General features: G+C 55.6%; 1 protein-coding gene across 1 annotated transcript in view; it reads right to left on the reverse strand.

Moving 5' to 3' along the window:
• Nucleotides 1-13016, reverse strand: part of ell (elongation factor RNA polymerase II) — a 54378-nt gene that overhangs the window by 23045 nt on the left and 18317 nt on the right. The window contains exon 2 of the mRNA XM_035416345.1: nucleotides 7258-7302. Coding sequence (XP_035272236.1) covers nucleotides 7258-7302 — 45 coding nt within the window. The remainder of the gene's footprint in view (nucleotides 1-7257; nucleotides 7303-13016) is intronic.

Here is a 13016-nt window from a genome sequence, read left to right on the forward strand (position 1 = left end):
AGACGCACACACACAGACACACAGTTGACCTAAAATAGCATACAGACACACACACACACACACACACACAGAGCTGGTGTCAGAGACCTGAAATACCGCTCCTGTGGAGTCACCCAGCCCCGCCCCGCCCCGCCGTCTCTCCGCAGGTGCTGCAGACCGAAACCCTGACGACAGGCTCGGGGAAAATAACCCCAAATTACACTAATCACAGCGCCGCAGCTGCTGGACATTCCCCTGTAAAAGGGCCACCTCTCCCCCCACAGCCTCCCTCCCAGCGAGACGCGGCTTCCCAGAGCCAGCGGGCAGGCCACCAGCAGATGTTTCTCTTTCTCGTAAAAGCCCTCCTCTCTCTCCTAAAAAGTGGGAACTAGAAAGCTCCACTAATCGAAACAGACTTTCGTCAAAGTCTTTCCTTCCACGGTTTCGGGTGGCCTGCCTTCCTGTATTCGATTACTGGCCCCCCCCCCCACAAGACAAGTTCCCTTGTAAGCACACAAAACTGGGGCCCAACTGGCAGTAAGATGAGGTCTCTGCAAAAGGGACAGGCGTGTTCTGGTTGGCCAACGGTCAGCAGGAGGAACGCTGAGGGGACAGCAGTGGTCTGTTGCAGGGCACGGTGACCCCCTGGACACACACCGCGGGGCAGTGCGACCCCCCCCTCTGCCCCGCTCCACTCACTGAGGGTCCACACACACACACACACACACACACACACACACCGTGCGGCAGCGTGACCCTCCCTCTCTGCCCCGCTTCACTCACTGAGGGTCCACACACACACACACACACACACACACAGCGTGTGGCAGTGCGACCCTCCCTCTCTGCCCCGCTCCACTCATGCAGGGTCCCCACACACACAGACACACACACACACAATGTGGCAGTGTGACCCTCTCTCTCTGCCCCGCTCCATTCATGGAGGGTCCCCACACACACGCACACGCACACAGACACACACAGACACACACACACACACACACACCGTGCCGAACTGTGACCCTCCTCCTCCACCCCGCTCCATTCCCTCATGGTCCACACGCACATGCGAAACCTGCAGGTGGGCCAACTATAAATAAACACAGAGTTCCCGTTCTCCCTTCCAGGAGCTCTCTGTCACTTAGAAAAAGATACTTGAGTACTTGCGCATTCCTGCTCGACCAAAACACAAACGAGAGATCTCGGATTGCGTCAGCTCGTTCTTTTTAATAATTAAATTATTTCATGCTCTGGCTTTGACGCCAAAAGCAGCAGCAGTGCCCTTGGGCCTTCCCTATGTACTGGGCTCAAATGGCAGAGCTTCTGACACACTCAGGCCAGGGAGCCGAGTGAACAGCGTCCAAGCGCTCAGCCACAGCCACGCGCTTCTGCACTCGCGCTCACGAAAAACGGCTATCAGCTGTCGCATCACTTCCTGATTGAGTTTCACTGAACAGCCATCATGCGCACACGCACACACCAGTGGGCACACACTCAAAAGCATGCGCACATACAGGCGCACACACTCTCCCACACATGAGAATGCAGACACACACAGACACACACACACACACACACTCTCCCACCCTCAGGCACGCACAGCGTCGCGCACACACACACACACACACTCTCCCAGCACACTCACAGAATTTTGACAGTTTTGGGGAAATTCTCAGAGTAAGAACAGCTCCGCAGGGAGGAAGTGGGGAGAATCTCAGAGCCCACAGCAGAGAGCAGAAGCAGCGGGTCAGTGGAGAGATGGAGCCAGAAGCAGCACAGGGCTGGAGCCAGGAGAACCCTGCTGCCACAGCACAGACACCTGCTTATACAGCACAGACACCTGCACCTACAGCACAGACAACTGCACCTACAGCACAGTCACCATGCACCGACAGCACAGACACCAGCTCACACAACTGCACCTACAGCACAGTCACCGTGCACCGACAGCACAGACACCACCTCACACAGCACAGACACCCTGCTCTCACACTAGGATCTCTCTCAGTCTCTCACACACACACACGCACACATCAGGCATACACACACATTATACACTAGGATCTCTCTCTCCCTCTCTCTCAGAGGTCAAAGGTCAGGGCCCGGGGGAACAGTACGGGCCCTAATCAGCGTCCCGCCGCTCGTTAACCCGACCCCCCCCCCCCCCACAGGCGCGCTTTCGGCAGACGGCGACACGACGGCGTAAACCCCACCGCGTCCACGTCCGACCGCCTGACGTAATCTCTCAACTCGTGCTGAGTCAGAAACAATGACTAATCGCGTCCCACACACACACTAAGCACCCGGGCACTTAGGGGAGACTCCAGGTGCCAGACATTGGCTAACGGAAAATTACAGACACAACACAACAACAACAACACAACGTCCCGTCTGCTCTCCTTCCCCCCGAATCCTAGTCCACTGGAACTAGAGGGACGCGTGTGTTAATTCAGTCTTACTACTGGGCGACACACAGCTCAGGAGGTAAGACCGATTGTCTGGCAGTCGGAGGGTTGCCGGTTCAAACCCCGCCCTGGGCAAGTCGAAGTGTCCCCTGAGCAAGACACCTAACCCCTAACTGCTCTGGTGAATGAGAGGCATCAATTGTAAAGCGATTTGTATAAAAGCGCTAAATAAATGCAGTCCATTTACCATTTACTACTGCGTGGCTACTATTATACAAGAACCCGAGCCCCACGTTAGAGGCCAGTTCTGGGAACTTCCTGTAAACATCTCATTTCTGTGCGACATCTTTTGACTGAAGTCTGAACCGGAGAAGGGAGAGCGGTCCCTTACGCGCGAGATAATCCACGGCAGAGCTGACGGAGCAGGGCGGGGATGACCGAGCAGTCCGGACAGAGATCCAGCGACGACGCAACGTTCTCTGGCGCGTAGCCCCGCCCACCCGCCCTCGTCTCCGGGCCAATGAGGGAGGCTGCCCGCCGCCAGCCGGCTGCTAGACTCCTCGAAACCGCAGAAGCCTTCAGGCTCAGCCCCGGCGTCTGGGAATAGCGCTGACTCACTCAAAACGCACGGACGCGGCCGAGCTCTCGATAGCGACGGCCGTCAGGGCTGAGGGGGGGGGGGGGGGGGTGCTCGAACCAGCCAATCAACGGTTACCCAAACCGCCAAGCGCAGTCTGCGGCAGCACAGTTTTCACGCTGCGTAGCCGACCGAGGACAGAAAGCCGCTCGAGGTCAGATCGCTGGGCTGGAGCAGACGCCGCGGCAGACGCCGCGCGTCTCACGCTGCCTCACGCTGCCTCGCGGCTGGGAGCCGCCGCGCACAGGAAGCGCAGGCCCGAGGCCGTCTTCCAAACCAGAGTCGCGACCGAGGGCACGGCTTCTGAGGGCCGGAACCCGGAACGCGGGCACGTCACCCGTTTCACAATCCCATCGTTCGAAAAGTAACAGCGACGCTTTTCAGATATACGGCGACTTTCACAATCAAAGAGAAGCAGGAGTCATCCCAGCCACCAACCAGACGTAGAATCCTACACATAAGCATTTTTCAAGAACTGAATTCCAACTCTTATGGGGTGAGTTGACTTTAAAAATGCAGACGCGTGGTGCCTCACTTTCGCTATGCTAACAGCTGTCAGCTTCCACTGTACAGAGCGAAATGATGGCCTTAAGAAAAGCACACTGTGCAGAGTCCAATGGGCCGATGTGCAGCTTGGCGCTGCTGCACGGTACGCCTGTGATGCGCACTGATCAGAGAGCAGGCATCCCGCTGGCCACACGGGCAACATCCCACCCACTCCATGCCCCAAATCCCAACTGTGCACACATGCATGCACACACACATGCACACAGTCATGCACACACGCACATGCACACGCACATGCACACATACATGCACACACACATGCACACAGTCATGCACATGCACACGCACATGCACACGCAAATGCACACAGTCATGCACACACGCACCAACGCAACACCAAGTCCACATTACTCAGAAAATTCTGCGCTTATTATGCGATGACCGACGCGACCATGCAGACAGGACAGATGCATGAGACCAAACAAAACGTGGACACAGGCAGTGAAGTCCCCAGGGCAAGCGGGAGGGACCCTAGGGGGCGATCGGGGCCGTCCCAGAGCGTACGTCCCGGCGCCGGCGTGAGGGCCGTCCCGCCAGCACACGGGCAGAATGCGGGGCGCGGTTTTACGAGCGGGACGGCGTCCCGCCCCCGACAGGACCCGTCTAAACTGGCACCATGGAGCGCAGAGGCTCATTTGGGGTGCGGAAAGGGAGCCGGGGGCTCGTCTGACTCCCCCCCCCTGTCCCCCCCCACCCCCGGCAGAGAGACGGCGGAGTGCCGGGGCCCGGGGGCCAGCTGCAGCCCTCCAGCAGCGCACGGACCTCCGGGGCCTTCAGGGGCTCCGGGCCTCCTCTTCCTCAGAGAGGATGTTAACAGGGCTGCGTGTGCAGAGAGCTGGTGGAGTACGGTGTTCAGCCTGTCTACACCAACACAGAGCCAAACACAACATCCACCTGAGCGTCTGCACCAACGCAGAGCCAAACACAACATCCACCCTGAGCATCTACACCAGCACAGAGCCAAACACAACATCCACCTGAGCGTCTGCACCAACGCAGAGCCAAACACAACATCCACCCTGAGCATCTACACCAGCACAGAGCCAAACACTGCCTCCACCCTGAGCACATACACCAGCACAGAGCCAAACACTGCCTCCACCTGAGTGTCTGCACCAACACAGAGCCAAACACAACATCCACCTGAGCGTCTGCACCAACACAGAGCCAAACACAACATCCACCTGAGCATCTGCACCAACACAGAGCAAAACACTGCCTCCACCCTGAGCATCTACACCAGCACAGAACCAAACACTGCCTCCACCCTGAGCGTCTGCACCAGCACAGAACCACACAGCCTCCACCCTGAGCGTCTACACCAGCACAGAACCAAACACTGCCTCCACCCTGAGCATCTACACCAGCACAGAGCCAAACACTGCCTCCACCCTGAGCATCTACACCAGCACAGAGCCAAACACTGCCTCCACCCTGAGCATCTACACCAGCACAGAACCAAACACTGCCTCCACCCTGAGCGTCTACACCAGCACAGAACCAAACACCGCCTCCACCCTGAGCATCTACACTTTCACAGAACCAAACACTGCCTCCACCCTGAGCGTCTACACCAGCACAAAACCAAACACTGTCTCCACCCAGCCAGCTCCCACACCTCTCCCATTCTACAATTTCCTCCACCCAACGTTGAAAAGCATGACAGCCCGTCTCTCTGTAAAACACCCACTTACTGACTGACTAATCAGACAGTAGCTGTGAGCAGCCAGCTGTTAGGTCCTGGGAGAGAACAGTCTGCACTTCAGCCACAGGAACTTAGGCCGTTGAGCAAGTGCAACTCTGAAGACGTGCAAAATGGCTTGCCTCCCCTCTGACCTGGGTGGAAATTCCAACTAAGGCAGTTTCAATTTCCTAAAAAAAAAAAAAAAAAAAAGGCACATGACAAAACCTTCACCTCGTAAAGAAAAACAAAATAAAAATATGTCCGGAAACCAAAACACAAGGCCAGACTGCAGCTCCTGCAGCCAACGGAGCAACGCTCATCCAACACGGGCAGCCTCTACATACCGGCGAACTCCAGGAAACATGATAGAAATTGGTAAATGGTAAATGGGCTGCATTTATATAGCGCTTTTATCCAAAGCGCTTTACAATTGATGCCTCTCATTCACCAGAGCAGTTAGGGGTTAGGTGTCTTGCTCAGGGGACACTTCGACACGCCCAGGGCTGGGATCGAACCGGCAACCCTCCGACTGCCAGACAACCGCTCTTACCTCCTGAGCTGTGTGTCGCCCCGGTAAGTAAGTCACTTTCGCAAGATTTGACCAACTGTTACTCAACACACAAGTAGGCCCTGCTCATAACCAAGTCTTCCATTGTTGCTGTCTCGACACCCTCGTAAAACACGCCTCGCAACAGAATCTCAAGCATTTTCCAAACGAAGGGAAGGTGAGACTGCCACAAGCGACCACACATACGGAACGTCCTACATGGAGACGTGCCTGGAAACGGTCCAAAAAAAGAAAAAAAAAAAAAAAAGTATTTTGGTCCTGACAAAGTTACCGCAACTGAGAAAGCCCCCGAAATAAAAAACGACTTAACGTGTCCTCACTGGCGCCACGAGAGCCGCGGGCCCTTCTGCACGGCTTCTGAAGTTTCTGAATTCCAACCAATAAAACACCCGGAAGCCTTTTTACCCACAGTTCCTTCCGTTCAGCGGCGACAGAAACCCAAGCACGGGTGCCTTGCTTTCGTTTTCCTCTAAACGTTCTTAGAGCGAAGCAAAGTGTTACTTTCTTTTCTTTTTTTTTTGATCGTTTGTCCTACTGCTCCTGTGAGTCACAGGACTATTCAAATGCAACAAAGATGGTGAAGTATTTATTAGCTACAAGGACCCCACCATGTATGCGGGCTCGTCTACCAAAATGCCTGCTGGGAATTTTTTTCCTGTTATTACATTAACACCGACAGAACATAAACAACTTGATTTCACAAATGATTTCAAAATGCTGAACCCTAGCTATACTTTGGCTAACACCGATGGGAATTTCTCTCTCAGGAACTTTGCGAAACCGATAAAGTTTAACGATGCACAATGGGGGGAAAGAAAAAAAAAAATCTTGGCCATCTTGCTCATTCCAGAGGTTACGATGCCTAGCTATACAGAGGGAGCTGAGGGGAAAAGATACTATACTCACATTCCCCTAGGGCTTTTTTTTTTCTTTTCTTTTTTTTACAGCACACGCGTACAATGAACTTAAAATACGGCCTCGAACTTGCCGCAGGCACCCAGAGAACGCCAGCCATAATCGGCACGTAAGAACATTGCAATTTCACACACGCACAGGCTCACACACACACAAACACACACACACACAAACACACACACACTTAATGAGTGACGAAACGCACATTCCCCCCGGTGACTCAGCCACACCCGTGCGATGTCACAGACGCGGGCCGGAGGAGAGGTCACAGACGCGGGGCGGAGGAGAGGTCACAGACGCGGGGCGGAGGAGAGGTCACAGACGCGGGGCGGAGGAGAGGTCACAGACGCGGGGCGGAGGAGAGGTCACAGACGCGGGGCGGAGGAGAGGTCACAGACGCGGGGCGGAGGAGAGGTCACAGAGGGTGAAGGATGAGCAAAGGCTTCAGACGGACGGAGAGGAAGAGGAAGAGAGAGAGAAGACAGAGGACGCGCGGACTTACCCCTTGGTTTCCAGTGAAGCGGATGGAGGGCTGGCACGACAGGCCCTGAAAAGAGAGAGAGAGAGGGGGAGAGAACGGTGAAACCGTCGTCATAGCAGCCATCGCCGTGACATCAGCAGTGATGAGAGGACCATACTAATGGGGTCCTACTCAAAGGAGCCCCCATTAGTGCATCACCCACCCTTGGTGACACCAGTGATAACATCTATTTGGCTGGCGAGCATTTTCATAATTACATTAGCGTTGGAGACTAAGTAAATGTTTTCAGCTGCGGTTGAGTGAAATGAATTGGCCTATTTTTCCATTCACAAGGCTCTCTTTCAAAAAAACTTCCGTGTTATCTCACCATGCTGCTGTCCTTCAAAAATTTCAGGTTACTGCACACAAACTCAGGAATGCATTAGAGTAGACACACCCCGAGCACTACAGACAGACAGACCTTGGCAGAGCTGCTTTTAGTGTGTGTGTGTGTGTGTGTGTGTGCGCGCGCACCGTACCTGTGGAATAAACACCGAGACGGGACTACCGCACACCACTCGGATCAGACCAGAGCTACCGCACACCGCTCGGATCAGACCAGAGCTACCGCACACCGCTCGGATCAGATCAGACCAGAGCTACCGCACACCGCTCGGATCAGATCAGACCAGAGCTACCGCACACCGCTCGGATCAGACCAGAGCTACCGCACACCGCTCGGATCAGACCAGAGCTGCCGCACACCGCTCTGATCAGACCAGAGCTACCGCACACCGCTCGGATCAGATCAGAGCTACCGCACACCGCTCGGATCAGACCAGAGCTACCGCACACCGCTCGGATCAGATCAGAGCTACCGCACACCGCTCGGATCAGACCAGAGCTACCGCACACCGCTCGGATCAGATCAGAGCTACCGCACACCGCTCGGATCAGATCAGAGCTCGGGCGGCCGGTCTGACTGCAGAGGAGGGCATACGGACCAGCTTAGCACAGCCACTCACATTAACACTACGCAGGGCACTGATCATCTTCTCGGGACTTTCTTTCATTTGACTCATTTTTTTTTTTTTGCTGTTTATCAGTTTGTACGCTGCAATGGCGTATATTGCTAGTGTCACAGTTTGTGTTTTCGCCGTGTGAACAGGGTCGGCGCTGCAGAAGAGGCCGAGGGCTCAGCTGGTCTGTCCCTGCGTATAAATAAAACCTGACAGTGGCGTGTGAGAGTGGAAACAGGATGCACACGGCGCTGTGACGGACAGGTCTGTGGGCGTGTCTTTATCAGCTGCACGTATCTTCTTATTGCCGTTAGACGCCATTTTTCTTCTGTTTTTATATCTGACCCCCCCCCCCCCTTCCCCTCCCCCTCCAAGAGGTCTGCATCTGGTCAGGCTGGCCTTGTAAATGAGCATTTGTTGTTAAGTACCCTGTCTGGTGGTTAACTAAACGTTAAATTAATAAATAAAAATGTATAAGTGCTTAATTTACGAGAGTTACTGAGCCCGCTCATAAATGCCCCTCACGCACCCCCACACTGGGAATGCTCCCATTGGCTCCGGCCCACTCCATCACAATGCGCGGTACACTCCGATTGGCCCTTTACACATGATGTGTGCTCTGATTGGCTGAGTTCCAACCCTAGCAGAGGCCAGCTGCGCCCTGATTGGCCCTGTCACCGACCTTCGCTCTCAGGACGATGGTGGGGGTGTAATGTTATTTGTAAGGGAACGTTGTTGTCAAGACTACGGGTAGCAGGACGGACACACAGACGAAGGCACACAGACAGACAACCAGACACACAGACAGACAGACATACACACACAGGCTACCAGACACACAGAGAAAGACAGACAGGCAGGCACACAGAAGCAACCAAACACACAGATACATAGACACACACACACACAGACACTTTAGATAAACCTCCATCTTTGAGTGCTCGCTGCATTAAAAGTTTTTTAATTTTTTTATTCTAACAGCAGAGAGACTTCACTCTTAGTGGTATTCTTAAGTGAAACAAAGTTAAAGGAAGGAAGGAAAAAAAAACACACAAAAAGACGTTGCATTAAACCGTTACATTTCCCTGACAGGCCCATTATCCACCAGCGGCTCGTCCGATGACAGGGCCTCATTTAGACACGTTTCCCGTGGGCGCTTCCGCGCGGCACTGCGCTCGCCGTTCGGAAAAAACGCGTCCAACCGCCACCGACGCTCCGGCTCGAACCCGCAGAGACGCTTCAAATAAATACAACTACAGACGCCAAAACCCAAAGAGCGGAGCGCTCGCTGTCTCTGGCTGCTGCTCAGGTCTGCACCCCGGGACTGCACCCCCCATCTACACCCCCAGCCTGTACCCCAGGTCTGCGCCCCAGTCTGCACCCCCCAGCCTGTACCCCAGGACTGCACCTCCAGCCTGTACCCCTGGTCTGCACCCCCCTGTACCACGCTGTTAAACTGAAGTGTCACTGCACTCATTTCAGTAATAAACTCCCAGTATGCCCCGCTATTCCTCAGACAACATCAGCCAGAACTGAGACAGAGAAGGAAAGACAGTGGGAGTGAGTGAGCATGTGTGTTTGCGCATGTGTGTGCATGTACATATATGCGTGTGTGTGTGTGCATGCATGTGTGTGTGTGTGAGAGAGAGAGTGTGCGTGTATGCGTGTGTGTGTGTGTGTGTGTGTGTGTGTGAGAGAGAGAGTGTGCGTGTATGCGTGCGTGCGTGTGTGAGAGTGTGCGTGTATGCTTGCGTGTGTGTGTGTGTGTGTGTGTGTGAGAGAGTGTGCGTGTATGCGTGCGTGCGTGTGTGTGAGAGTGTGCGTGTATGCTTGCGTGTGTGTGTGTGTGTGTGTGTGTGAGAGAGTGTGCGTGTATGCGTGCGTGTGTGTGTGTGAGAGAGTGTGCGTGTATGCGTGCGTGTATGCGTGCATGCGTGTGTGTGTGTGTGAGAGAGAGAGTGTGCGTGTATGCGTGTGTGTGTGTGTGAGAGAGAGAGTGTGTGTGCATGCATGTGCACAGTGTGCTGTGCACATGTCCGTCCCCCCGGGGGAGAGAGAGAGAGAGAGAGAGAGCGCTGGGATCAGACACGCCGCTCGCTCACGCTAAACTCCGCCCGGCCTGCCGCCTCGCTCCGGGCCTCAGGGGTCCCCCCGAATGTCAGGGGAGGGTGTGAGGCGCGGGGTGGGGGTGGGGGGGGTGGTGAGCCGCGGGGGGCCTCCAGCGCACGTCCAAATCCCACCGTCAGAGGGAGGGGTTTGGTCTGGCCCCTCTCCAGGCCCTGACATAACCGCTCTGCTATGCCCCCCCCGTGCTGTGTACCCCCCCCCCCCTTCAGGAGAGCGGAGGACGGACCCGGGGACCCGGAACGCAAAGCCGGGCCTTAATCGGCCGCCACTCGGGGTTCCATATTTGCGTCCGCGTCACGGCAGAGCACGCGAACACACGCACGCCCTCCAGCTGTTCCGCTCCGGCCCGAGGGGGGACGAGGGGCGAGACGGCCGGGGGCTCGTGCTTCACCTCCTCGCCCCCCCACCCCCGCGCTAAGCGACATAGCCGGCAGCTGGAGCCCGGCCAGCCAATCGCAGGGCTTCGCCCCGAGCGAACCGCGCCGTGACATTTTCCGGATTGTTCTCAGCGCCCCCGGACCCCCCTCCTCACCCAAACGGCGGAGGTGCAGCCCGGCCGCCATTATTCCCTTTACAGCCACGTTAGCGCAGGAGGCAGCGCTGGGGCGTTTCTCTGCAAAACCGAAATACGGGGAAACCAAACGCAAAACGTACACAACACTTTGAGCCGCGCGTTGGGACCGAGTTCAAGAGGAAAAAGACAAAGTTTTGCTACAAAGGTGCGTTCCCAAGTCAAGGCTCCTGACGGCCACATCTGAACGCCTCACAGACAACGCGAGCCAATATCCGAAACCCAAAAGGCAGCAGGATGATCTGAAAGCGGATTCTCTCATCCCAGCTAAAACGGCTCCCGGAGCCAAATGACCGCGGTGTCACATTAAGCCCCATCAAAGCTACACGCGCATTTGAAACCGCAGGAGCCAAAATGGCCGCCTGCGCTTAACGATTCACAGCTTCAAGAGCGCTGCCTTTTTCACTGCCTTCGAGGGGGGCGACCAAAAACAAAATTTACCCATCAATTTAGGAAAACGCTATCAGAGACAGCACCGCGGGCCTGACCCGTTTTTAGGAGCTCAGATTTGGGGAGGGGGGGGGGGGGTTACAGGTTGGGTGACACGCGGGTTGTGAATCCATCGGCTCTGTGATAAAGGACAGCACTGCTCAGCACTTCAGTACAATTTCCTTACGCCGCCGCGAAAGTCCTGGCAGAATACAAAACAGTAACATGCCTTCAGTTTGGGTTGTGTGCAGCATATTAAATAACTAACTTCAGAGGAAATAACATCAGACTACGGAGGAGGCAAAGAGGCTTCAATTTCTTAGAAAAAGCGGTTTAAAAAAAAAAAAACACTCCGTTCAGCCGAGAGTTCGACGAATGTCGGTTTGAAGGGTTGAGCGAGGCACGGACAGCTACGCCGAATTTGCAGAGAGAGAGAGAGCGAGAGGGGGGGGGGGGGGGAGAGAGAGAGAGACAGAGAGGGGGGGGGGAGAGAGAGAGAGAGAGGGGGGGGGGAGAGAGAGAGAGAGAGAGAGAGAGAGAGAGAGAGAGAGAGAGAGAGCAAAGTGCAGGTGTGAGTGGGTGGTGTTGAGCTACCTCCAGAGGCCTCCACACACATAATGAACACAGGTAAACACCTGAGCGCCGCGTCTGACTCCTGCAGGCACCTCCACAGGGCCCCGTGGCTCCATCCCACCACCCAGAGTTCAGCGTGAAATCAGCGACTCAGCGATTTCACCACGCGCAACAGACAAGCTGCAATGCAAAACCCCAAAACATATGCTGTTCTGAGTCCGCAATATTCAATATTCGGGGGGGGGGGGGAGAGTGACTGACTACACCCTCCCAGGGAAAATAAACGAAAAAAAAAGGCTTCAACTGACATGCTCTCTGACCAACTGCTGACCAGCGGGAGGTTTGTTATGGTGTGGGGTTGCGTGGCGTAAAAATAGCGCCTCCGAAAATGTATTAATAGCCTCGGGCTGCGAGCGGGCGGCGTGGGCCCCCTCACGCTTCGGGCTGCGCGGCCGTGTGACCAAACGGCGGGCGGAGCCTCGCGTCAAAAAAGGCAAGGCCGCCGCTGCGATAGTGAAACCCCGACGCCCATTGGCCGGCGACTTCGCCCGTCCCGTCCCAAAAGGGGTTACCGTCCCTGAGGGGACGGGGGGGGGGGGTGGGGGGCCCGGGGGGAGGCCCGCAGTCTGTGTGCAGACCGGTCCGACCGGTTCACAATCGCAGAGGAAATCGGACTGCGCACGTGCTTTCCGTAATTTGAAAGGTCGGCCATTTCTGAGCGAGCGAGCGCAGCGTGAAGCGTTTGGGTTTCACCCGCCGGCTTCCTCTGCAGTTTTCGGGGGAACCCGGGCGCAAAAAAGCTTTCAGCATCACGCCGCGGAAAAACCTGCGCCGACGCAGCGGCGCGCCCCTGGCGGACCGCGCATTCCACGCATATTTAATGCGGCTCTCTCAGGAACCACCCCCCCCCCAAATACTGCAGAGCGGGGACTGGGAAGGAAAAAAAAAAAAACTGCAGAACAGATTCCAGCGTCTCAGACTCCGGTCCCGGGGGTGGGGGGGGGGGGGGGGGCACAGCAGCTGCTGGTTTTGGTTTAGCACTTAAGTGAAGCACTTAAGCAACTGACTGAAGTCTCTGCAAA

The sequence above is a fragment of the Anguilla anguilla genome, chromosome 4 (assembly GCF_013347855.1).
Source record: "Anguilla anguilla isolate fAngAng1 chromosome 4, fAngAng1.pri, whole genome shotgun sequence".
Classification (NCBI taxonomy): Eukaryota; Metazoa; Chordata; class Actinopteri; order Anguilliformes; family Anguillidae; genus Anguilla; species Anguilla anguilla.